The sequence below is a fragment of the Bactrocera latifrons genome, unplaced genomic scaffold (genome assembly GCF_001853355.1).
Source record: "Bactrocera latifrons isolate USDA-ARS-PBARC rearing strain unplaced genomic scaffold, ASM185335v1 scaffold_4, whole genome shotgun sequence".
In the NCBI taxonomy this organism is placed as follows: Eukaryota; Metazoa; Arthropoda; class Insecta; order Diptera; family Tephritidae; genus Bactrocera; species Bactrocera latifrons.
Window position 1 is genome coordinate 4,034,524 of NW_017537045.1, and position 27,158 is coordinate 4,061,681.

Sequence of the window (27,158 nt, forward strand, 5' to 3'; positions counted from 1 at the left end):
TAATTAATTTTACAGCAAAATAAAAAAAATATGTAAATGACGGATAATGAAATCTCGATTATCACTTTATCATGCGAGAGTATAAAATGTTCGGTGACACCCGAACTCAGCCCTTCCGTACTTGTTATATTTTGTATTCATTTCCAGCATTATAGCTGGCATTCTGTGTTTATAGGAACCTCAGTTTGGTTTTTTTTTTTTTGTAAATTATTCAAATGGAACTTATAAATGAACCACCCTGTATGGTACTATATAAAAAACTGCTTTGTGGTAGACACTTTTTATTGTATTGAGTTCTGTATTTTTGCACTTCTCCGCTCAGTTATTTCCACTACTTTTTCTCCATGCAGTATTTTTATCAACTTTTCCGTTTTTTTTTTTTTTTTTTTTTTTTTCCGTTTTTTTTTTTTTTTTTTTGTTTTTGGATTGGAAAGGATTTCCTGTCACTTTGTTTAATTGAAATGTTATACTCACCGCACAACTGTAATGCAATACGCGCTCGCTACACATTTACTCACTTGCCCGATGGTGTGACAAGTGACACCATTAGATAATAACATATAACAACAATAATATCAAYAATAATAATTTTAGCAAAATGTAACTGGGTCGTTCGATTGGCGGTCTGACTGGCTTGGTTGGCTCCACATACGCATTGCTCACCAATAACTGCTGACTAGGAAAGATAATGAGTGCACCGGTTGTTTCAGCACAAAAAGAGCGGAGTAATTATATAAATTGATTTTTATAGACATAGAAACATATATATATATATACAATGATGGATATTTATGTATCTAGTTATCATAAATATTCATGAACATGCTTGAACTTATTCTCATTTCTAACGGGTCAAACGACAGCCTGACTTACAACTAAGAGAAAAGTAGGCAATGTAAGCAAAGAGAACTGTCAAATAGTCTCCCATATAGAATCAAAGACAAGATCTCTACACCTATGAAGACCGCAATAGCGTATATCGGAGAATAACTAGGTACATGCTAGTAAAATGGCCTTACTAGCTAGTAATTATGTTCAAATTCAGTCAGTAAGACTTAAATTTAGTTAGAGTGAGAGCTAGATTAGTCAAAATACTAAGCAAGAGCTGAAATCAAATCGTCATCAATCAAAGAAATCAATTGAAATAACTAGACTAATTAAAGTGAAATGAAAGTAAGGGATTGAGCTGCAATTTCCTTTGGAGCCCAGATTTTTATGTTCGCAGGATCTTCAAAAACCCAAAGTATAGTTAGAATCTGTTATTTGGACTCATAAAATATGGCTTACCTCTTATTGGTTCTGTCATGAAAATTCACTTCATTACTAAAGTAATGACTATGACTTCTCTCTTTCTTTTTTGTCCAAAATATAAAACAAATGTGGATGGTGGGTCAGAATGAGTTCTTTTGTTTTTTAGAGAAATAGCAAGAAAGACAACTCCTAAAACTTTAAATTATATATAGGGCATTTTTAATAGTAACAACATTTCGCAGAAGGAATATATCCCAGCTCATCCTATATGACGGTAGAACTTGCTGGTTAGAACAGAAATCCAGGAGTCTACAATTTCGGCCTGCAAGACTGAACTGTAGTCATTTAATTAGAAACTACCTCCTACGAAGGGACTCTGTTCAAGCACTAAATTTCAAAAAACTTGTAATCTGTAAAATCAAAACATTTTTATATTATTTGCTGTGTCTTGTTTAATATAATATGTAGGGTCATACCTCTAAAAACACCCTTAATAATGAAACCAAAAGTATTTCAGTTATACAATTTAAAGGTTTTCTCTTCTACCGCCACTTTTTATTTGGAAATTTTTTCAGAGTCATGAACGCCATTTAACTAAGGACATAATTCTTAACTCCAATATAGCCAATATGGAATTGTGGATACATAGGTACATATGTATGTTTGTAATTCCAAAAGTGATCACACATTAGAACAAATATTGACCTTTTGCGTTGCAAAAGCAATAATTCACCGTTAACATTTTCGTCCACCACTAGATCCCTGCCAAAATTAGTTCATCAAAACTGAGAGTACTAATTAAAATCAACAGCAATTGGTTCATACAATGCGGGACCTTTTGCCAAAGTGTCATCAAAGCGAAAATCTACTGGTGGAAGTATAAATATTTGCGCTTTTATGGCAGCATAGGAAAACGTGGAGCAAGATGGAACACGAATATTTGTTGGAATATAATGTACAGTTAGCTGGACAGAGCGACTAAGCAATCACTGAGCAAATAGCAGATTGGAAGCAAAACTTTTTGGCACACGTTAACGAAGCCGGTGACCAGCAGCAGCGGCCATGGGTGCAAAAAAGTACAACTACACCAAACAGCAAGGCGTCGTGATGTGATAACAACGCTAACCCTACTTGAGACCAAGCACTTCCGTTGCGATAAATTTTATTGCAAAGTGCAAAATTCAGAAAAACAAATGTGTGGTTTGTAACTAACCAATGGATAACGGAGAGCCAAATAGATAAATGTTGGAGTTACAAATAGAAAAAAAGCGGTAAAGAGTGCGCGTGGATGATGCGCTTGATGTGGCAAGAACCAATTTTACAATCGGCCGGTTTCTAACTGGTTACCTTTTTCTTCTCTGGTAATTATTTTGCAGTAATTTTATTCCCTGCAGAGCCTACGATGTTGCACTCAGTCCGCGATGACCCATATTTGGTCCAGAGTGTTATAACTAGTGACGAATTATGGGTTAATGCTTATGACCTGAAAACGTGGATGCTCAATCATTACAATTTAAGCTGCTAAAACCCGAAAAACGCACCCAGTTCGGTGGAATGTGTAGGTTGTGCTAATAGTTTTCAGTGGCGTCGGGCTTCACCAGTTCTTACCAAAGGGTCGTGCGGTCATTAAATAATATTACCTCAAACGCCCGATCGACTCAGTCATGTCCGTCTGTCTCATATACGTACATATATACGCACCCCTAAGTTTTTGATATATTATATTTATCTTTTTTCCCCAAGAGATTGATCATTAGTTAGAACCACCGATATTGCACCTCGCAATTTTTTTGTATTAGCGAAGGGTATTTAGCTTAGTTGCAACCGAAGTTAACTTTTTTTCTGAGTATTGATAAAAGTACTCAGCTCCTAAGGTACTGCTTCGATGATACCACAAATTCCAAATATGTTTTATTTCATACGCCTTTGAAGGTTATAAGAAAGCTATCTGAAATAAAATGTAATCTTCACAATCTCCGTTTATCCCATGTGGGGAGAAACTGGATTGAGATATCCAGGTGAATCCACAAATCTTCATTAGTTAGAATAAGTTCCGGGATAACTACAGTTTCCACGCACATCTTTTGTTTAACTCCAATGGTCTAAGCTCTAGTGAAATATCGATGCTCCTTTACTCGCCTAAGTTTTAAGAAATACTCTAATACGACTGTCTAAAAGCTGAACTTTTCAAAACTATCTTTGATGAAATGCCGTTTTCTTCAGAGAAAACTCTTAAAAGTTAAATTAGGATATGGATTTCGAGTACCGCTTCGTGCCTCATTAGATTTTTAGTGAACATAGTCACAATATTCACTGATAATATTAAACTAGTACAGGTACTAGAAGTCTTCGAGCATATACACAATTAACCTTGAGAAAGAGCCAAGATATATATTTGGACGAACTGAATTGAATTGATTTCATTTGAAGAATCAACTACTGCGAGCTGAAACTGAAATTGATGTTAATTTTAAGCTCCGTCCGGGGTTTTCTTTGCCTTAAAGGCTTCAAAAAGTTTTTAAAGATAACAGAACTTATGGACTTAATAATTGCAGAGATATTTCTTTAAAATGACGGCACTCTAGGGATAAACAAGGTTTTAGAACAGTCAATGATATTGCCAAAGTCAATGGAAACAAAAATGTGGGTTTAGTTATTATGGATGGTGTTGTAGGGGTAGACAATCCCCAAATTGTCTTAAGATATTCCAGCGAGTTGATAATTCTTGGCTGGATATAAAGTCCATTTCAAATACGTGGAACCGAAAGCCACGGAGACGGTAGTAAAAGATTCGTCCAATTAGTTTTAAAGAGAGCCTCTCAGAAAGTTCAAGAGAAGCTGATTTTTTGATTTGAAAAGTTAGATATTGAAGCTTGAAGTCAAAACCGTTTTTCATTTTTGGCGCTAACCAATGTCAATCTCATAACAAACAGGTTCTAAACGGACTAAATCCCAACCAGAGCCAAAGTTTCGACAGCAATACCTACTGCGCCGCAAGTCGAGCTATCCAGTGCAGTGAATAAATCAAAAATAATAATTGCGCATGTAGGGACATAGTTCACAAGCCACTCACGACTTGTGGTCGTCTTCATTGTCCAAATAGCGAGCAAAACCGTTAAATGAATGACTGCAACTTCAATCAATAAAGGTATGCTCAGAGTTGAAGGCGATGTGTGCAAGTTGTGTCTAAATCTAACTGTGACATGTAAGCACAACGATTCCAAGCGCGAAAAAGAAGCTTCACGACCGAATGGTACGGAGTACGATTAATACCTCGAGAGGGAGACAACGAATGTTTCGAAGCATTTTGGGAAGAGGAAGAGGAAGTTGAAGTAATTGGGTACCAGCAGCAAAAACTGCGAGGACAACAAAAAAGCGACAACTATGTAGCTAATAATAACAATAACAAAAGCAACAACATACTTGGCCAGACGAAAGCAAGCGCTCACGTCAGTGTCTCCCAACATAAAAATCCGCATACAATAACATAACCAGCAATTATGAAGGAAAACAATAATAATAATAACAACAATGAGGGCTACATATGTCTACAATATGCTCTGGCAATCATTGCGCATTGAGTTTATAAAAAATTCAAAAGCACGAAACGCAATAAAGCAAAGCTTCGAAGGGATACGAATCGACTGCAAGGCGTGGTGGCGGTATTAAGGAGACAGCGAAGAAACTATAAAATTAAGAAATCCGCCCGCATAATAGCGCAGACAAGCAGACACAAGTGCAAAAACAACAAAAAGCATGCGCTTTTGTCAAGAAAATAGTAAAGCTCACATATTTGCTCACAAAAATTGCATTTAGAAACTTATAGTCCAGCATTTATAGCTATTCGATGAAGCGGCCAGCTGCAAGTGCTGGCAAAAGATGCTCCAGCAGCAATAAAAAGTAAATGACCAGCAGCAATGCTCATAAAGGACAGCAAGACACGAAAAGAGATTTTCATATGTATGTATAATATGTGAGCTAAGGTAGTCAATTTTGGCTTGATAATTTTTGTAATCCCGAAAATGATTTGGCAAAAATCCCGACATTTTCGGGATTTCTACGCTTCATTAAAAAATAAAAGTGTATTTAGCAGCCTTCAATAAAAAGCAAAATTAAATTTTAACATCTCGTTATTTTAGATACCGAAAATTAGTTGAGAATAATACCGTTGTTTTTCGGGATTATTGATATGTAGCATTAAGCACAAATATTGGTATGTATGTGAGCAAAGGTAGTCAATTTTAGCTTGATATTTTTTGTAATCCCGAAAATGATTTGGCAAAAATCCCGAATTTTTTCAGATTTTCAGATTTTCGGGATTCAATAAAAAATAAAACAACATTTTAACATCCCGTTATTTTAAATACAGAAAAGTTATTTGAAAATAATAAATGTGTATTCGGGATTTTCAGTATTTGATATGAAGCATAATATAAGTATGTACATATGTATGTATGAGCAATTTTAGCTTGATAGTTCTGTAATTCCCAAATTTATTTCACACAAATTACGAAATTTTCGGGATTTTTACCTTAATAAAAAAACATTCGGGATTACAAAAACTTTTCACTCAAATGTTTCAAATGAAAATTCAAAAATTCTGAAAATATCAGTTTCGCAAAAACTTACAACCCTAATACATAACTGGGGACACTATCATGGTATAGCCTGCGAGTGAAACGTTTAAACACGCAGTGTACGTGCTGCGGCATAGGTGTGTAATAATCATTTGCAAAATTGTTCGTGTTGCACGTACGGTACATACGAGTATGCAGGAGTATGCAGGCAGTGAAATGCCTTCAAGTTGCCGGACACGTTGACAGGATTCAACAGTTTAATTGGAAGATTTGCACATTTTTGCTGTGGAGAACTTTAAGTCACTTGGCCACAAAGTTATTGCAGAGCCACAATGCCATAATATCGGAATACATAGTCTTTCAAATTCGCATCTTGAATGTTATTTCCGTTGCTGGAATTTAGCAGGCAATAGTAAAGTCTGCCCTGAGGCTAAAAATATATTTTTATAGACAATAAAATTTATGGATTATGGAGGATATACAGAAATGATAATATTTTTTTGACACTTTGCTATTTCTAGTTCAAACATACATACAACTGGCAGGTTAAAATATTATATATGAGAGAAGCTTCTAAAAATAGATTGGCGGTGAAGCTCGATAGATGCACTGCATACTAAATTTTTCTATTATTTTTCAAAATAGTTTTGAGTTAGAGAAAATAAACTTTATTTTTCATACCATCTCTTTATTCGACTTGTAATCGTCTCCGCGTGTCATCCACAGTCAACAAGTGAAATTAACTCATCACTAAAACCATCAAAAAAAGGAAACAAATATTCAGAGTTCTTCGCTTTAGCCTCTTTCAGTTAATCGATATCAAGGACACAGTCTATTTCCCCATAAACTATCTCTATGTCATTCTAAACGAACACAGAGTCTGGCCTTACATAGTTAATATGATAGACGTTCACTACTTTGTCTCCATATAGCTTATCATATATATCATATTGTAAACCACATTTAGTTTATAAGTCGATACTTCAACTACAGTTACGCTATATACTTTAGTTGAAAATAGAAGTAAACACCTTATTTACAGTTCTTACTTCCATATTACTTAAGTGTTTATTCCTAGGAATATGAAGTTCTAGCATAAATTGAATGGCGAACTTCTACCCAAACTTTTACTATCATCATTCCGTCTTATTTCAAAATATTTATTGTAACTATTGAAATCGCTAACCGTGACTAACCCCGCTTGAAAGATGATACTCTTAATACCACGCCTGTTCCCTATTAACTTGGAACAAAGTTTGTAGAGTTCAGCTGAACGTGCGTTTAGCAGCACTGGGACAACTTTTTGATAACTTTACGGCTTCAAAAGTGGGATAACTTCCTAACACCTTGTCATTCTAATCTCATTTCAGAAAACGAAGAAAAGAATTGAGAAGTCGGGAATAACGTACCGGACCTAAAGTTTCCATATCGTATTCACTGTCAGATAAAACTTAAAAAAAGTTATTTTTGAACGAAGAGTTGGGTAAGCAAAGCATTCAGAGATAATGAGATCCCCAACTCCTCTCTCACTGGAAGCGAGAGAGCAATTGCAAAACGTCAAAACCTACCGAACTTTGACAGTTGACTGGATTGAGTAGGTTTTGACGTTTTACAATTGGAATGACTGGAACGGCCAGATTGAAATTATACCAAAAATATATGTGAACGGAGGTATTAAAAATTTAACACAATGAAAATCAAAGAAAATGCGAAATGTAAATATATATCGTGAAACGTTTAGTAATTTGATTCATAATAGAATTAATATTCTATTACAAATGATTAAAAAATTAGTAATTTAGAACTAACAGGCTTAATTCACCTTATTAAGTATTGAAATATCGAAAGTCAGTTGTTTTAATATACCATAAAATCATAAAAAAGGAATTAAGTAGTTTCGCCATATATCAAAAGTCCAATATATAATAATTTGCAATCGTAATAAATGTTGGGTATGTTAATTTAAAATGTCCAAAAATTCTTATTTGGTGCGATCTGGCCATAATGGAAAATGTTATAAAAAACGCTTATTTTGAGGCGCTCTCACACTGGAATAAGTTAGGCATCCCATTATCCCTGAAAGCATTAGTGAATAAATAACTTACTCAGACCTGGAATGGAGAGAATTTGAAAAAATTTTTTTAAATATTAGTCTAAAAAGAGACATTAAAATACGTGAGATTTTATCTCTATGTACTCTTACTCTGCTAATTCACCCGCCGGTTGCCATTCCGTAAAGAACGGACCATAGATTTAGTTAGGAAAGACAGCTATACACAGTACTTTGCGAAGCCAAAAAACAAAAACTACTTTAGTCAAGTCTCAGCTATCGACAAAAACGCCCTGAACCTATAAAAAGTCTGCTTATTTGTTCTATTTGAATTTCCGCTATTTCGCCTGTATTTGGAAAAGAATGAGATCGGATGTGTTTTCTACTCGATCCGGCGAGATTTGAGGAGGAAGCGCTGAGATGATTCTATCTCATCTTCTGCCTTACAGCTGATGCAGCTGGAATTCGGTAAGATATTCAATGTTACCACAAGAATGCGGGTCAGTCAGTGAGAGGTGCCGCTTGCTAAAAATGAATACTTCTCTAGACCTCGTATGATTTACCTTAGCCCAGGGACCTTACAACTGAACAGCTGTGGTAACTAATCAATACTTTCTGAGCTGATCTGAGGCCAAGCAGTCCAGTAGTCAGGCACAAGAAGCCAACGGAGCTCCTAACTGTTCCTACTCCACAGTTATTAAGCCTGAAGTACCTGTTCTAGCAAGCTCATCAGCTTACAGTTACTGCAATAACGCTGTGGTCAGATATCCAAAACCGGGGCAAATCATTCAATGGACTAAATATTTTTCGCAGAAACATTATTTCGTCTTTAGGAGGAGTCGCCTTGTGGCGGTTTCGTATGAAAAATCTCGAGTTTCTAATTACGCACTAAGTCTATAAAAGTATTTTTGGCAACAGAGAGAGATATGAGATTACTCATTTTTCTCAGAATATTATTTCTTTTCTTCGAAAAAGAAATGGTATCGATAGGATATTTTACTCTGCAACTACCCACTTAATCCGCAGAAGAGCCCGTTTTAAGGAGTATGGCTCGTTGAATTTCACAACACGCTTCCACATATCAAAGTTTAAACCAAACCAACCGCGGACTTAATGTACTTAGCATATATGAAATAATGAACTGTGCACGGCTACTCACCCAAAAAATATTGTCGCTGGCTGCAACCAGTTCAATCGGAATGCGTCGCTGCCGCTACCACTTGTCCCATATCCATCGACGCGTGTATAGTCCATCACCTGCGCTGTCGTGAGGGTTGTAACACTGGTAGTAGTTGCTGCGCTTGCCACACCAAGGCGTGCGGAAGCACCATACGGACCACCACCGCTAATAGCACTTCCGCTTGACGCGCTGGTACCACCTAAATGTGTCATCCTACTGACCGCAGCTTGTTTGCTGGCTGCCAGCGACGTGGAAGCGCCCGTTATAGCGCTTGTTTTTGCTGCTGCCGTATGCATAACGGCTATTGCTTTTGTGGCGCGTTGTTGTTGCAACAATTGTACTTGCAACCTTTGCGGCTGCTGCAACTGTTTGTGCTGATACGACCACAAAGGCAACTTTTCTATGCGACGCACCTCGGCGGACAGACCACTGCAATGCGTTGCCACAGCAGCGGCGTCGTCATCAGCAAGTGGCGCAACATTTCCGGCTGTTGCCGCCGATTCGCATCCATTGTAGCTGGCATCGCCGCTACTAGTGGTCATTTGGCGTCCAACGCTGGTCGCCGTGGCGCTCGCAGTAGTGACTGTGGACGTGTGCAACCTGTTTGTGGCATTTGGATTGTGGCGCTGCTGATAACGCGTTGTGCTATTGGTTATTGTGGTTGTTGTTGCTGTTTGGGTTTTAGCCTGCTTCGCGGTAGAGGCTGTGGCGGTTACCTTAGTTGTGCCAATTGCTGTTTTAGTTGTTGCTGTTGTTGTTGCCGTGCGATTTTTCGCTTGATTGCAAGCATTTGCTGCCGAGGCGCAACAACGATGCGTTTGCGCTGGCTTATGTAGCTGTTGTTGTTGGTTGTGGTATTGATAGCGATTATAACGTTGCGGTATTGAGGATGTAGCTGCCGTTGTGGTTGTTATTGTTGTTGTGGCCGCAGCTGGTATTACTTGCACTTTGGCTGCTTGCTTAGACGGCTGTTGCAATTGTTGTTGTCGCTTCTCCGCTTGCACATGCGTTGTTTGGCGTTGTGCATTCGCCGCTTGCTGTTGGCCAAATTGATTACTGTGGTTGCTCCGCAAAGCGCTGTGCAGATGGCCGGTTGTTGCCTGCCCGGTGCCACTACCCGCATTGCTGCCACCACCTGCGCCACCAACCGTTAACGGTGATGAGGCAGTTGATGAGTTGGAGGCACTGCGCTGATGTAAATGATGTGTGGGCGGCAGTAGTCTCGACCCTGGCGATGAGCGCAGGTCATTGAGCATAATATCTAAGTCCGTTGCCAGCGAGCTGAGCAGCTAAAAGAGAACAGTAGTGTTGGAAAATTAGTATTGTTGCAAATTGAGGTACTTAAATATAATAGTCGTATTAGGCAAGCGTTAATGCTTTGGAAATAGTGTTATTACGTAGAAGTTAGTAAAAAAATTCGGTAATATTGCCTACTTTGAAGATTTCTGAATCTAACTAATAAGTAAATTAAGAAGTCTGGCATAAATAGGTGGATTGGTAGATAGGTATCGTCTTAAGGTCTATTGCGAAGCAGCCGGTATTAGCCTCACTCTATTACATCCACTCCGAACCACCCTGTGCTCCTGACGAAGTTCATCAAAACAAAAAGTTTCAAGAACCCTTGGCAGATATTTGCGGTTCTTTTTCTATCGCTTAATGAATGTTCCATAATCAACTTTTCTCGCTTACATGTCTACCAATTCGACAATGATCTGCTAACATCACTACTACAGTTTGTCTGCCCTTCCTTTTGAATTTTGTTTGACGGCTTGTGCAGCCCATATTCCATTCATGTCAAATTTGTCTGCTTGTTAAGGATTGAATCTATCGGGACTCTGTTAGCCTTTGTTTGTCGGATAATTATAATATCTACCTTATAGCTAGAGGCATACTTATATATTCCCTCTTTATTGGAGTGTAGTTGTAGGGTGGTGCCAGCCTGACTAATTCGTCTGCTTCACAGTTACCAGGAATATCACAGTGTACTGTTACATATTACAACTTTATCTTGCAATATAGTGTTAGATCCACTAAGAGAAAAAATATGTTCTTATTATAAAATTCTAAGAGACATCAGTGATTTCAAAGCCGTTTGCCTATCCGTATATACATATATGTATCTACATATACATTTCTTGTTGTGAGTACACTCTTTATCAGAACATGAAGGTTTTTCAATACTGTTATCTCCGCTTGGAAGACACTGAACTGGTGTGATAGTCGAAGGCGATTCTGGTAACTGATTTTAATAAAAGAACACCACCTCCCTCTCATTCATATAGTTTGGGCTCATTGGAGTGATACCTATCCCCGTGTGAGCCAGGGTCCGAATTTAAGTTTAATTATAATAAAAATAAGATAATAAGGGTTCTAGCATAAATGAAAAGAACTAAAAAAAATCAGCTTATGTCATTCTCCAAGGCTTTTCGAATCGAACAAACAATTGGTAAAAGACAAATATCTTGGCATAAACGGAGGAGAATTAGAACAGCAAGCTGTCCGCCATTTGTCACCCTTTGACGCATCAAACAGCCACTGTCATAAATGAAGCCAATAAGATTTTGAATAGGAAATGGATTCATTGATTCGAAATAGCCGTCCGCCGCTCTACATGGTTAGGTAAATCGAACATATAAGTGGTATAAGTCAAATAGACTGACATAATGCTTTAGGATAACATAACAATTGGTTACACCACTTTAAAAACTAATTCGTAAGCTGTATTGTATTGAATTTAGTTGGATGATTTTGTTTTCTCAGCGCAAGTTAAGTTTGAGACAAGATAGTGGGGCATAACAAGCAAGCAAGTGGCGAGTAGAATACGAATAACCGTAGGAATTATAATAATAGGTCGCTAATTATACCAATAGGACGCTTTTATTATACTTTTTTTGGAAGATTCAAACTCAGGCTGCACTGCTACGTTGATCATCGAAATAGTTGAGATTAAGKGCATAAGGATTTATGCAACTTGAACATGCATAAAATGCTGTGAGTTCCACTGTAAGCATACTAAGTAAACTTCAAAAGTTCAGAAAATATCAAAAATCAAATTAAATGAAAAACAAATATTTCCATCCTCGAAGCCACGGCTATAAATGGATGACTTGAGAGTTACAGCTTTTATATGTGCCCACTCAGCTCCTCGTCGATCTAGGCACAAGGGAAGACTATAAATGATTGACGTTAATAAGAATACTGTAGAGACATGGTCTCAATGACGTCAAGTTCTTGAAAATATTATAGTCAAAAAAGAGCATTATCCACTAAGCTTTGTTACGGATTTCAATTCAAGGTTTCTATTATAAACTTTATGCTCAACTCGTGTCAGTTTATATGACAATATTTTTTAGCTAAAACGACGACTTTCCCTTGTTACTGTATTACAGAATCACTCATAATACTAGTGACAAAGGAAATCATGTGTTTAACTAACATTTTTGAAAGCTTTTTACCACAAAGATTTACGAAAACCAACTCATTCTCAAACACATTACTTATCTGTTAAAATTTTAGAGATTTTATGCTTAAGTTTGTAAACTCGCTTCGATGGATTGAGGTCTATACCTGAATATTATCATTTCATATTTATGTTTCAGTGCAGTTATATCCAGCGTGATTTCATAACATTAAATTGACAAGAATATAGTCGAGAAAAATCACTTATGGTTACAGAATGTTATTCTTTGCTGTGAACGATCTGTAATGAGCCTTTGTCAAGTCAGATTTATGTAGGTTTGCACTACTGGCTAACCAACGACGAAGGCAAATAAGAGACCGTAGCTTCAACACATCCAGAGATTATTATTTTTTAAGTCTCGTACCCTCTCTATCAGGCTGTTTGAAATGGCAAATATTCGCAAACTTAGTTCGTATTAGATTAGTTCGTTCTTAGTTGGTCCATAGCAGCTTTCGTGTAACTAAGATTTCGTGAAATAAGCTCGATGTTAAGAGAAGTATAAAGTCGTTTCATAACTGACTTTGAGGAGCTTAGGGATTACTAAATTGGCGAAAGTAGTACAGCTTAGTATATAGAAATGCGCAATAAATTTCTGTATTTTCTTTACTGTGTACTAAGAAGGTTCAAGTACTACTTCGACCGACCTCGTCTGTTATCTATTTTTTATCTAGAATATCTAACTGTTATACTTGTTATATACAAGCTAACATTATAATTTAAAAGTATTTTAATAAATATGTCAATGTTCACGCTCCGCACTTTAAACAAAACTTAGCATGGCGTCTTTTTACAACTTTTTAGCAGAGCTCTGCGTGTGACACATATAACTTCTTTGCCTTATCATTTAAACAGCTTGTCAAAACACATGTGAAACCGTGTTGACTGCACTCAATTTAATTGAAAAGTGCTGAAATACCACATAGTACCATACTTAAATAACTAGTTCACAGTTATCAGCGAGTCAATCAACCCAAAGATCTAACGAAAATTTAGCTTGGCAGTGTGCGCACAGCGAAAGATGTTAGCAGTTGAAAAGCGCGCGTCGCGTGGTCCAATACCGTCTTACTTCTCGACCGAGTGGTTGTAAATTTTTTATATACATTTTTCAGCTATCGGGGTCAAAGTCAAAGTTGCATTGCAAAATGGTGAAAATGCGGCGACGCCAAGTGAAGCGTATGCTGAACAAGTTGATCTACTTCATAGTTTCCATAATATTGCTGTCCTTCTTCACCACAATGCTGGTGGAGCGCCGACTGCGCAATGTTGATGATCCAACCACGGTAGCAACGGATTTCAATGGCGATCCCGTTACGCCAGAAGTACCACGTGTGCGCATACGCACGCACCGCCCGCCGAAGCCACCGGTACAAGAACGCATGGCGGTGCCAATACAAGCGGTGGTCGATGATAGAGCGTCGGTTGATGACAGTGCGGCAGCGAGCGGTAAAGCTGAGAATGTGACAAAAATTGTGAAGGGAATATTTACAGTACCCGAAGCGGTGGGTGAGAAAAAAGATTGGGAGGATTTGGAACAGATGGAACGTGACGCGAAACGCAAGGGTTTGGGGGAACATGGTGAGGCCGCATATGTAAAAGACGAAAGTCTGAAAGAGCTGGAGAAGGAAATGTCAATGGAGAATGGCTTCAACGCCTTACTATCGGACCTCATATCAGTCAATAGGTCGGTGCCGGATGTCAGGCATAAAGAGTAAGTAGGGTGATATCGCAGCTGTTTCTGTAGCTTACTTCGTCTATGTATTTGCTAAGGCACAACTTGAAGTTTGAGCGCGAACTTAGAAATATTTTACTGTTACGCTATTTTTGTAAACTTCAGATTGATAGCAGTTGGGTGAGGCTCTTAAGTTACAGGTTATGCTTACGGACGTTCGTCCATTCCCGCTGTTTTGTCTAGTACTTTTGGCATTTCCTGCTTCCTGCGATCTTTTGGTCTGCTTCGGTGGGATCTTTCGACTCCACGTCAACACGTAAGCTTTTCGATGTGGCTTTTACAGCACTCAGTAAGACCCGATTTTGCGAAGAGAAGTCTTGAAGCTGAGTGTAATCCTTTTGTGGGCTCGGATGTAGCTTCGCGGTACTGTGGGAGACTCATCATATTTATTAACTTTTTTATATTTTATCGCAATTCTCGCATGTCTCGCATACTTTCATTTTTGCCCCGCAGTAGAGGGATTTCGTGTTGAAGCGTGGGTATGGATGAACGAGCTCGTACGGATATTCCAGCCGACGTTTTCTCTGCACATTTGCCCATACATACTTGTAATTTTATCAGATGCAATGACCAGGTGGTTGTTTACCATTACATCGTTGCGGTCGCTGGATATCGGCGGCCAGGGGCCTCTTTGCTCATCCCCAAACCCGCCGGCACTGGGATTATTTACACCCAGCGCCGTAACTTTCAATTTAGTGTATTCGGCTTGTTTTGTTTTTCCGAGATCCTACCCGTAACATTTTATACCCACAAGAAGGTATTTAGTTCAGCCGCTTCAACCTGGACACAGATGCTGCACAGTAAGCTGGTAATTTTGATCTCGACGCTTTTGGGATTTTACCGATTTGACACTTATCTATGGGCGGTATCGATTCACTCCCTCACAGAAACTTCAGTGGACAATATTGCTTTTTGGGCTACACCCTACATCTTTTTTGCTTTCGTCGGGGACTGCTTATTGAATATTCGCAGCTAACCTGCATATCTGGAGGCCGTTCAGCTATCCGTCACCTGCTGACCCTCACGGCAGCTCAAGGTTTAGCCCAACTTCATTCTCCACAATGTCAATACCTCCGATTTCCTAATTTATGCCGTTAGATTTTTAAAGCTTTTGAGCGCACATGGTAAAGTTTATCGATCCAGCTTTACTTTAGTGAAATTCGACACATTGTTAGAGCTTACCTAAAATATTATACACACATACTAATTTGAGATTTACATACTTTGAACTCTAGAAATAATCAAACTTCTTATTAATTTATCCAATCATTCATGAATATTATTAAATTTAGCATGTGTCTAACTGATTCTTGAAACATTTGTCTGACCTGATGAAGTTCTGAACCGCTCAGAAGATTTTTTTGTGAGACTAAATCACTTCTAAGCTTCCTGTATTCATTCGGTTTTATTTTGGATTCAGCATCCCTATAAACTCGGACCAACATTGCACTTGAGCCGATTTGAAAAACTTTCATATTTTTGAGTTTCTTCTAATCGATCGATTGAGTAACTGAATCGATGGGTGGTATTGTAGGCCTCCACATGAAGAACTTTGTTTTGCATCATGCCCAAACAATAGCTCTCGTTATTTGCTCAGCAGACTATTTTTTATAACTTGGACTTTATTAACTTCTTCATCCAAATAGTTGCCGTCACAGACCCTACCTCGCGAAGTTGCCCTTGACCAGCATAGTCTTACCGTTCTATAACGAACACATCACGGTGCTACAGCGCTCACTGCACAGCATCGTTAACCGCACGCCCCGCGAATTGTTGAAAGAAATCATCATCGTTGACGACTACAGCGACCGTGAATATCTTAAAACTGAGCTTGAAGAATATTTGTCGGAACACTTCGGCAATCTGGTTAAAATCGTACGCTTGCCCCAGCGCTCAGGTCTGATAACCGCGCGCTTAGCAGGTGCACACGCAGCCACCGGCGATGTTATAGTCTTCTTCGACTCACACATCGAGTGCAATTACAATTGGCTACCGCCACTGATCGAACCGATCGCGGTTAACTACAAAATTTCAACTTGTCCGATTGTGGACATTATTCATCATAGTGACTTTAAATATGGCGGCGAACAGGAGCAGGGTTCACGTGGTGCTTTCGATTGGAAATTTCGCTATAAACAAATAGGTCTACTGCCGGAACAATTACTGAATAAGACAGCGCCTACGGCAAATCCCATAATGATGGGTGGACTGTTCGCGATTAGTCGAAAATTCTTCTGGGAGTTAGGTGGCTATGATGAGGGCTTAGATATCTGGGGCGCTGAACAGTATGAGCTCAGCTTAAAGATTTGGATGTGCGGCGGCATGCTTTTCGATGTGCCGTGTTCGCGTGTGGCGCACGTCTTTCGTGGACCAATGAAGTCACGACCAAGTCCGCGCAAACACAACTTTTTCGGAAAGGTGCGTTGCGTCGAAATGCATTCACTTATACAGTTATTCAACCCTTATGCGTTTTTACTTACAGAATTGCAAGCGCGTTGCCGAAGTATGGCTGGACGAGTACAAGAAGTACATCTACATGCGCAACGCAGAGGAGTACGCATCCATCGATGCTGGCGATTTAACGGCGCAACGCGCTGTGCGCGAACGCCTCAACTGCAAGCCCTTTAAGTGGTTTTTGGAAGAAGTAGCGCCTGATATGTTGTTGAAGTATCCACCCGACATTCCGCCAACTTATGCTTCGGGCGCCATACAAAGCGCCGCCTATCCACACTTCTGCCTTGATACTATGAATAGAAGAAGCGAAGAAGCTGTGGGTCTCTTCTATTGCGCTAACAATAAAACACATCCGCACAGCAATCAAGACTGGGAGTTAAGTTATTTGCGCGATTTGCGGCAACGCGACAGCGAACTGTGTTTGGACGTGCAGTCGGTGCAAGAGAACGCGACAGTTTGGATGTGGTCCTGCCACGAGCAGGGTGGCAATCAGTTCTTCTTTTATGATCGCGAACATCAGTGGCTGGTGCAAGGCCAAAGTGGACACATGTGCCTAGAGGCGTTTGTTGAAGGCGCAGAGCATGCGGTCTATGCGAATATGTGCGACAACTCCAATCCGCGCATGAAGTGGATCTTCGGCATGGTCAATGACACCGCATTGGACGCCTTCCACGAGCAGCTGCCGCTCAACGCCTAATACTTGAATTGTATACTTAATTATGTTAATAGATTTAAATGTCTACATCTAACTTATAAATGTCATTAGTCTTCCCAGTTGCTGCCACTGCTTTCCACATATGTTTGTATGTATGTATGTATGGTTGTATGTAATTAACAATGTTTCAAACACGCCTTTCTCAAGTTCATTTAAAATAAATAATTCTTTTTCGTTTCCATTTTTATTAAATTGTTATTATTATGTAAAGAAATTTTTGCCGCGCGCTTTGACGTGCGCCGTTAAGGCTTGTAACGCCGTTGGCCTAACTTGTTGTACGAGACGTTCGCCACCACTAAACGCTGTCCAAACGATGACTTGCGAGTAATTAATTGCAGCGCTTAACAGGCTAAATTAATCTTTCTGCACTCGTCAACTGCAACGGCCGCAACTTGCAACAACTCTATAAGCGCGCCGCCAACCAGCGCGCAAGTGTGAAGTCATATGTTGCGCGCGCTATCAGTTTGCGCGATTTTTGCATACCAGCGCTCTCTCAAATATATTTTTTTTTTTTGTCATGTCAGCGTGGCTTTACAACGCGCGCAATGCGGCCACTTCATTCGCTGCACTTGGCGGCGCGCTGCACGCCTGATTGCCGTGAATTGCCTGCACTGTTGGCTCCTATGTCGCCTTGCGGTCTGCCTGCGGTTTTGTGCCGCGCTTTGTGCTGCTCTGTTTACTTTATTTGGTTTTTTATGATGTTGAAATTTACTGTTACTTCAAGCTTGATTGATTAAAATAAGGTCAAAAGCAGCGCATGAAAAATTGTTCACTCATAGGACCGCCAAGCCATGCTATGCACTTGTGGACTTGGTCTTCAGGCAGCAGCGGCGAGACGACGGAAGTATGGCGGCACTATACGAGAGCCACTGGCGTTGTTTTTATGCGTTTGAATGGGTGTTGATTAGAGCGCCGAGATCGTATGGCGCAAGTAGATTTGTATACAAGAGAATTCATTACATTCCGCGACGGTTTGAAGGTGTTTCAGTGTATAGTTGCAGGGAAAAGCTGTTGCAGCAGGTTTTATAATGAATGTGGCGTGAAATTGAATATGCATTATTCGCTGCCGATCAACGAAGCCTTGAACAATGACGAATTAAACGAACGATTGGTATAAATCAAATAGACTGGCATAATCAAATGGAAACAACTTGTACAAATCGAATATAGTGGTAGGAACATGCTGGTATATTTCGATAGCAATGACTGGCATAAATCAAACTGACAGACATACTCAAATACAAGTAGCTAGTATAAATTAGATATATTGATGGTATAGACTGGTATATTTCCATAGCAATGACTGGTATAAATCAAACAGACTGGCATAATCATAAAAGAAATCGAATGCCAAACGGATATGCTACTACAATGAGAGACTCCAGTGCTTTCATACATTGAGTACGAGCTTGTTGCAGCTTTTCACGTTAACCTGGATATGTTTTTCAAACGAAGATTTCTTTCGCAGTTGTTGGAGACCACTTTGCCAGTTTAATGCCAGTCAAAAACTTATATAGAACCCAGAAACTGTTTGCTTTTATTTTCAAGATCTCGAAATAATTGTTATTTAGGATAAATTTTCTCAAAATATATAATGCTGGAATATTCATATAGCAACAGAAAGAAAGAATAATTCAATTTTCAGATGCAACTCTGGGAAAAGCTCACTCAACTGGAGGAGATTTTAAGCTTCCTAATTTTTGAATTTATGATAATAGTTACAGTTTCACTGGATTTAAGAGAAAAGAATACAAAAAAATAGAGAAATATAATAAAATTTTGTAACTGTTGAATCGAACAAGCAAAACGCGTAAACCAAACAGTGAGGAACACCAAGAATTCATAGATTTTTACTGAAGAGACAACAAAGAGAGATGGAGATAGAGTTTTGCAGCTAGAAAAAAAGAGATAGAGACAGTTAGATTGAGATGTTTAAAAAGAGATATGGGGACAGTGGACATAGAGGTGAAACAAGTGAGATGGAGAGAATGTAGAGTGGTGGTTACACAAAAATAGCTTATATAATTCAGCTCTCAATGAGATTTGGTTGATTTGACAGATGGTAGGCACTTATAATAATATGTATCATATTTTTGTTTCTTTTAGTAAATATTGGACCGTCTGAAAAGTCTATATTTGTACATCACATATTTAAATATACGGTACTTCCTTTTGAAAGACATTGCATTGCTTAGGAATCACTGTCCATATTCTTGACAGTAGTAATTATTATCAGAGTTTGATCTTTTGCACTTGGTTCGTATTTGCTACTAAGTTAACTATATATAATATTTACGTAGGTAACGCTATTGAAGCTGAACTTTTTGTGACTCATTGCAGATTGTCCGAAATTCTTCTAACATTGAACACATCAAAGCAATATTTATATTTTTGGGATAGAAGATTAAAATGCAGAAGCTTAATATCTTCTGACTCATTCTTTAATGAACTGATCTAAGGAATATTTGTATTGGTCGAGATAGAAGATTAAACCCCAGCAAAAACATTACTAAAATACTAAATTATCTCTTCTGGTTCTGGAAGCACTTTAAAAATATCACCAATTCATCAATTAAAGTCAAATTCAATAACCTTTAACAGTCTTCCATATCACCGGAAATATCGTGTGAAAATATAGCAACCGTAAAAAGCTAAATGTTGTTTTAGACAATCCCACAATACCTTAATTTGGACACTCATTAGCTCAATGCTATCCGTGCAAAAATTTGAAACGATTGTGCGAAACCCCGAATATTTAAAGTGAGCAAACAAAATTTCCCGGAAAGCAACGAAGACCCCTTATCATTTAACTACCGAAACAGCAGTTCAGCAGCTCAGACAACTTCAACGTAATTGACGATCGGCGATCGAACCCGCGGCGTGCCGGATATGACAAAGCAAGTGTTACTATAAAGCAACTCTCAAGTGGATTAAAAGTTAAGATTTGCTCGAAAGCAACACCAGATATTGAAAAAATATGAAGCAATAAAAATCAAAAATCGCATAATCCAATATTTGTTTATGTTAACTGTAAATTGCCAGACACAATGACTGGAAAAGTAGAAAGAGCAAAAACGAAGGCAATCGAAACCATCGCAAGATGAATTGAGTCGAACTCAGAAGCAAAACACAGTGTGAAAGTTAATGAAGCTATATGAAAAAATTAAGAAAATCATGTAAAATGCTTAAACTGTAGTGATTAAATAAGATGAATAATTTAGCTACATAATTACCGACAGAAGATAAACATAGAAACTACCTATAAAGGCGAAGGCATGGCTGAGAGTCAGTTTATATGAGAAAGAGGGTTATCAGTTTACAAAGAGCAGAGTGTTGCGTGATTTGACAGAAGAAGCTAGATTATTGTTAGAAACAGACTTTCGGAGGAAACGCAGAAACAGATTCTCCATAAAAACAATAAGCAGACCTAGCAATACATTTTGATATTGGCAACAGTTTTTTGGTGCCAAGATATCATTCCTATTTACGGCTTAGAAACTACTGAGATACTCCTTCTTGCACGTAGAGTTTAAAGGAAAGTTAAATTATTGTGTCAATATTTAGGAATCATTTCCATCATATATGGAAGTACTCAATGTTTTAAACAGATTAGACTCTATAATACATTTATGTGTAATCTCATTCCATTCATTTATTCTTGGCAGAGTATTGGTTCTAATAATGGTGGATAATATGACAAATTTAGCTTTTTGTGATTATTCATATAATAAGCCACTATTTACATGAAAAAAAGATTGTTTTTTTTTTTCTTGGTAAAGAGTAGTAAGTGGTGAAAAGATCTTAAGTTATGATAATTCTCTAGCGGTTGCATGGAATAATGTTTAAGACGATGGAAGCACAGTACTTCAGTATATCTTTTGTTCGTCAGGCACGTAAGGAAATCTAACTATCTATATTTCATTCTTTAATAATTTGGACTTACTATAAAACAGGCAGGATTAAGGAATGGGACAAAGTTTGCGACCAAAGAATGTTTCCAAAAAACATATTTTTTAAAAAGAGAATGCTTACAAATATTTCAGTTATACCAAATTTCAATATGCTTATAAAGCATATTTAAAAGAATTGTTGAGTTCGACGACTATAGCATATAGCTGAAATAAAACTGAGCAATCAACATTAAAGTTCTGGTATTGTAACTTATTTATTTGACGTGATAACTTCGAGATTCGGCCTTGGCAAGAAAGTATAATCTCCGAAGAAATTGTTCAGCTCGGATCACTATAAGAGTTAGCTGCCATACAAACTGAACGTTCGGTGCAAGTGCTTACATGGAAACTTTTATACTATAGCTTCGAAACCGAAGTAAGCGTTTTTTATTTTATATAACTAACTACTTCACACTTTTAAAACACTGTGCAAGGGCGCGCAAGCAGCGTAACCTCTTATGGACGCCTCTATAAATATGAATCACTAATACGATTAAGTAAATCTGAAGTGTGCGCCTCATTTTTATTGATTTGACGGCTTCTTTCACTCTCCACCGAGCAGTTTAGCGTGGCCAAGCAAATATTTGCGCGAGTTGTAAGCGATTTATCAGGGATTTGTGATTTGTTTATGGCGCGTAATGTGTGCGTAATGTCAAATGTAATGCAATCGCATGTAAACGCTGATAAATGTCAATAGCGACAGATTGACAGCGATGGCTTGCAGGTAAATAACAAGCAGAAAGCAATGTATAGCAAGGTAAAAAAAAAAAAAAATAAAACAAATAAAGCGATTGTCAGTTGACGAACGCACTTAAGGAAATGAACGTAAGTGCGGGGCGCAAAGTAGGTACACACCTTTATATAAGACTAATATAGCAAAGTGCAGAGCGCGATGATGCAGCGCTTGGCATGGCGCATCTAAATCAATTTCATGGCCTCTCAACGTTGCTGCCGACCAGGCTGTTGAGTACATATGCCGAAAGAGTTAGGTACGCTCGACAGTAACGCAAGCACACTGTGACGTTGCGGCAGTTACAGGTCATAAATCACGCGTTCGATGCGTTATCTTGAACGTGAGTAGCGCAGATTTGTAGCGGCGTTCGGACCTGTGCGGTGTCAAATTGTTTGAGCGGCTAGCCACTCAGACTACAACTAGATTACGGCTATTGTTTGTACGTGTTTTTTCTTTCTTTTTTTGTAGTGCTGCAGTCCTCTAGTGGACCTGGTTGTTTATGCACATATTCGCAATGCTTGGCGCACTGGGTTGCTTGGTCGCGCGGTCGTTTCCTGGGTTTTTGGCGCTTTGTGATCGATGCGTATCGCAATGCCGTAGCCGCGCGAAAGCCGTGACCAAGTTGGATGTATGTTTGTGCCTATATGCGATCTTTATCTTTCGCTTATCACGTATTGCTTTAATAAATTGCTTTTGTTTAGTGAAATATGAAGCAGCCAGCAGCGTGGATGCGACCAAATATACTTACAGACCTGTTATTACAAATATAACAACAATATGTTATCAAATTTAAAACAAGCTAATGTTTGGCTGGGTGTTACCAGAGTTGACTTGGGTTGAAACGGTTGAAACGAGCATCCCAATGTATTTGTATTTCATCCTTAAAAAGTTTTCATAGTTCAATATTGCGAGATGTAGCTTTGGTTCATATAACGGTTGCGACAATACTTAAGTATACATATATTTTAAATTCTCCCCAAAGAGATATTTCGAATATATTTGAGTTTTGGAAAAGCTTTTCGGAGAAGAAAATAAAGTTTGCGCATTGGATTAAAACTTGTAGGACAATAAAATTTTAGAGGTCTGATCAATAATAATGAAAGCTCAATTGATACATAAGCTCTTAGTAAGGAACTTTAAGCTAAGAGACTATAATGACAATGCTTAAGAATACATAATAATAAGATTGTATTTTATCCTTGAAAAAGCTTTTTAGAGAAGAGCATACACTTTCCGCCTTGGATCAAGACTTGTAGGACCATATGATTCCCCAAGTCCAACCAATAACCATGGAAACTTAATTACTACAAAAGCTCTCCATGTAGAACTCAGACTCCTTAATTCCATCAAGTTTAAGCAATGAAACATGACAAGCTCAAATCAAAGAATTTAAATTTTCCTAGATCCATGAAAAGCTTTATCTATATCATCGATCTGTAGGCAGGCTCAGTGCAAAGTTAAAGGTATCAAGTTTAAGGAATTAAACTTCACTCAACAAGATTTCTGTTACTTTCTTATTACAGAGATCGGATTTTTGAATGCATTTTTACTTTGAAGCTTTCCCAAAAGCTCATCACTATGGCTGGTCTACATTAAACACTGCAATACCGTCAAACAACTTCAGAAACTTTCTTAAAACCGTAATAATAATGTCGGGATTACCCTTAAATACTCTCAGAATATCGGCACTATTCTAAAGCTTTTCTGAAAGCTTAAAAGTAATAGTGCGCGTAATCATGTGGTAGAATAATATTAAACAGCCAGAAAAGTTCATAACTACTTCAAATGTTTTCAAAAAAAGACAATACCGTTAAACAATTTCAGAATGTAAATATTATTTGAAAGCTTTTCCAAAAGCTCAGAATCTATTTGGGGTGAAAAAGTGCCGGGGAATACCTTTGAAGAATCTCAGAACATTACTAATATTCCAAAAACATATTTTAAAGCTCAAAAATTAATATATATATATAATATAAATTAATAGACATAAAAATTTAATATTGTTCTACAGCTTTTGGGAAAACCTCAAAATGTGTAGAAATCTTAAAAAAGACTCAGAACACTTTTTCCGTAGATTACTTGTAATGTACTTGATAAAAAATTTGAAATATGTTTATAATATGCTATACTTATGTCCAAAAAATCCACTGCATCTGTATTTTTTTAAAACTCATGAGCTTTATAAGCCTTCCATCTCAGTACAACATCTGACCGCGAGCGATTTCAGCCCGAATCGCAATTTATAACAAGAATAAATAATAGAAAAAGTGAAAACAACGAAAATAAAAACATCAAAGAGAAATGTCAATTCATCGCCTAACTCGCTTCAAGCAGCTTAAGCGCGTTTAATAATCACACACTTGTGTAAGGAAGCAAACAAAAATATTGAGTTGAAGCTTTTCTGCCGGTCATAAAACTGGCTTTCAAGTGCTTCATATTTTGACACCTACCAAACGATTTATCACAAAACATCCGACACATTGCACAACTCACAGATTTATAAACTAGAACACGAAAGGGTATAAATACATATTGATGTGCGTAAGTAGATGTGTCTAGTTTTGATCGACAAGTTGGAATATTTCTATTTTCAGTTCGGTTTTTTTTCTAGTATGGTTGTAAAACCACATAGAAGAGTTTCATCTAAGTTTTTTGCTTGCTTCTTTAGAGTGAGTATTATTTTTCTCTAATAATAGAYAGTTACAACTATGTTATGTTATGTTATGCTACGTGCTGTCAGCCTCTGTTCCTCATGCTAAAAAATTTAATTTATTGAAACATCAATATGCCGCTTAAGGTCGATGAATTACTCACAAAAAAAATCTAGTAAACAAATCACACAGAGATGAGAAACATAAACAGACATGCGTATTACTTTGTAAAGGTAAATTCAGAGAATTGCTCTATGATACAATGACATAACACAGTTCAGAGTTTCAGTATATTAATATAATTAACCCTTAGGTGGCAGCCTCGTTATAGCTGTATCACTTTATATACTTTGCTTATACTAAAGTTTAACGAATTATTGAATTTTGGTAATGTGTAGCCCATGGGTAACATGGTAACAATTTAGGGTAATTTTGGATGTGACTATGGAGAACCCATATGTAATGAAAAATTTTTAATTGACTTACTTTGTTAGGGCCGAGCTATTAACAGTGACTGTTATATAGCGTTATTGTGCTTCAAGGATATCATCGATTACGCCTTTACGAACGAAGCATTATTACAATGCGCCTTTCAAGATATAAAATATTCATTTCACAACACCCCCCCTTCTAGCGTTATTCGAGCACTGGCAAAGGCACGTCAAGGCACTCATTATAAGATAAGGGATGCGGTCCCAGGAACTGATGTTGGCTCATGTAGCAGCCAGGTCAGGTTAGGTGAAGTTAGATGGTTCATCTGTCAGAATTCCGGGGATCACACTTTGACTGTTATCTACAGTTTATGATGCCAAACGAAAATCTCTGGTAGTTGAATATCAGTTCTAGACAAAACGCCCTGAACTTATAATAAATCTGATTAAGTGCTTTATATCTATTTCTCCTCTAAAAGTAGTGGATGTGATGTGGTTTTCCCCTGATCTGTTAAAAGCGGGACATTGAAGTAAGCGTTCAGATTATTCTTGCTCATTTTGTTCCTTATTTTTTACTTTCGATAGATGAGTTTCTGACATCCACTACCAAGGCTATGCGGTTGGCATCATTACTTTAACAAGAAGGAAAAAAAGCGCTCATAAATTGAGAATAATCTCCTCATGGCACTCCTTCCTAGAGTCGTAATATCCAAAAACATAGGAAAAGATTCCAAGTATGCATGGACAGTAAAAACGACTAAGTGGATTCCACTCTCAAACAGTACCTAAGAAAAACTGCGCTGTAATGGCATAAAGACGGCTTGAACAGGGCAGATGGAATTGATGCTGAGATGGTGGACAAATGTACCAACTGTTGTGGCGGCCACGGACAGTTTTGCAAAAGCTTTTCAAACCGAGTTTTTCGCCATCAGTAGATTTGCAAGGATTATTTTAGAGAAAAGCTTGCATTGAGAATATGCTGTTATTCTATCATCGAAACGGATCCAAGATCACAATGGTTTTAAAGGAAATGAACTTGCGGACTAAAATAATAGGACTTCAGGCTTTCTTCTGTGGGCCCTTATACATTAAGGTATTCTGGAAACAGAAAGGTTTTGCAAAAATAACTATAGGCAGCAATAAACATGCGTTTCAGGTTTATGTCTCTAGGCGAGTTCAAAAAAAGATTAAAAAAACTAATAATCCTCCTCAAGAACACATTAATGCAGCTGGTAAAGTTTGCTACACAAATTTTGATACTATCTAACAAGTCAATGTCGGATCTGAGGCCTTGCAGCAAATATACTAAAGCAAATATTCCTTGTTTACCCTGCAATTACAAAAACAAAGTCGGTGATAATAAATCCAACCAGAGAGCGTTACATTTACTCAACCAAGAGCATTCCCAGGCCTTCTTGATACAACTGGATTAAATCAATTGTTGTAATAATAGGAGAGGGCACATTAGGCCACAGATCGCATTACATTTCTAAAGTTACATCTAAGCATATATTGGTGTTGTTGGTATTGGTGAATTTGAGAACCTTAAACGAAACCAATAGCGGATAATTACAAGTGGATTCTCGAAGAACCCAAGAAATTATTCGGGCGTTTCGGACTGAGCGTTACTATGACAACTGAGGTATAGTTAACGAGCCCGACGGCCGTGCCTTTCTCTCCTGGATTCTTCATTAACATAGCCTCGAATCTACAATTCACTCAATCGATGATTAATTACTTTCGATTAAGTATCTAAATTAATGCCATGCCAAATTTCGCATTATATGAGTGCCGCAATTAGTCGACTCTTTAGAAACCCGTTTCATATGAAGGCAACGGCGGTTCCGCTACATTACAAAGGGCAGCGCTTTGAGGGCGTGCTCCGCAAACAATAAAAACGGTAACAATAATAAAAATACCGTTTACGCTAAAACCGAAAAACCGATTAAATAATAGAACAGACAGTGATTTATGGTG

The 27,158-nt window shown here is 37.9% G+C and overlaps 2 protein-coding genes across 5 annotated transcripts in view; one reads left to right on the forward strand and one right to left on the reverse strand.

Annotated features, from left to right (window-relative positions):
- Positions 1-27,158, reverse strand: part of LOC108972435 (protein sprint) — a 553,725-nt gene that overhangs the window by 362,861 nt on the left and 163,706 nt on the right. For all 4 annotated transcript variants that reach the window (XM_018938999.1, XM_018939000.1, XM_018939001.1 and 1 more), the window contains one exon: positions 9,038-10,347. In XM_018938999.1, the coding sequence (XP_018794544.1) occupies positions 9,038-10,347 (1,310 nt within the window). The remainder of the gene's footprint in view (positions 1-9,037; positions 10,348-27,158) is intronic.
- Positions 13,537-17,556, forward strand: LOC108972436 (N-acetylgalactosaminyltransferase 4-like). The gene is made up of 3 exons (XM_018939009.1): positions 13,537-14,226; positions 15,894-16,665; positions 16,730-17,556. Exons 1-3 carry the CDS (start codon positions 13,661-13,663, stop codon positions 17,396-17,398), a joined length of 2,007 nt encoding a protein of 668 aa, XP_018794554.1. The 5' UTR covers positions 13,537-13,660; the 3' UTR covers positions 17,399-17,556.

What these genes read in the sequence shown, in the direction of transcription:
- LOC108972436 (XM_018939009.1), top strand. Translation starts at nt 13,661, where the DNA reads ATGGTGAAAATGCGGCGACGCCAAGTGAAGCGTATGCTGAACAAGTTG. An exon ending in CCGGATGTCAGGCATAAAGA is followed by an intron (nt 14,227 to 15,893) that starts GTAAGTAGGGTG and finishes TCATCCAAATAG; the next exon opens with TTGCCGTCACAGACCCTACC. An exon ending in AACACAACTTTTTCGGAAAG is followed by an intron (nt 16,666 to 16,729) that starts GTGCGTTGCGTC and finishes TTTTACTTACAG; the next exon opens with AATTGCAAGCGCGTTGCCGA.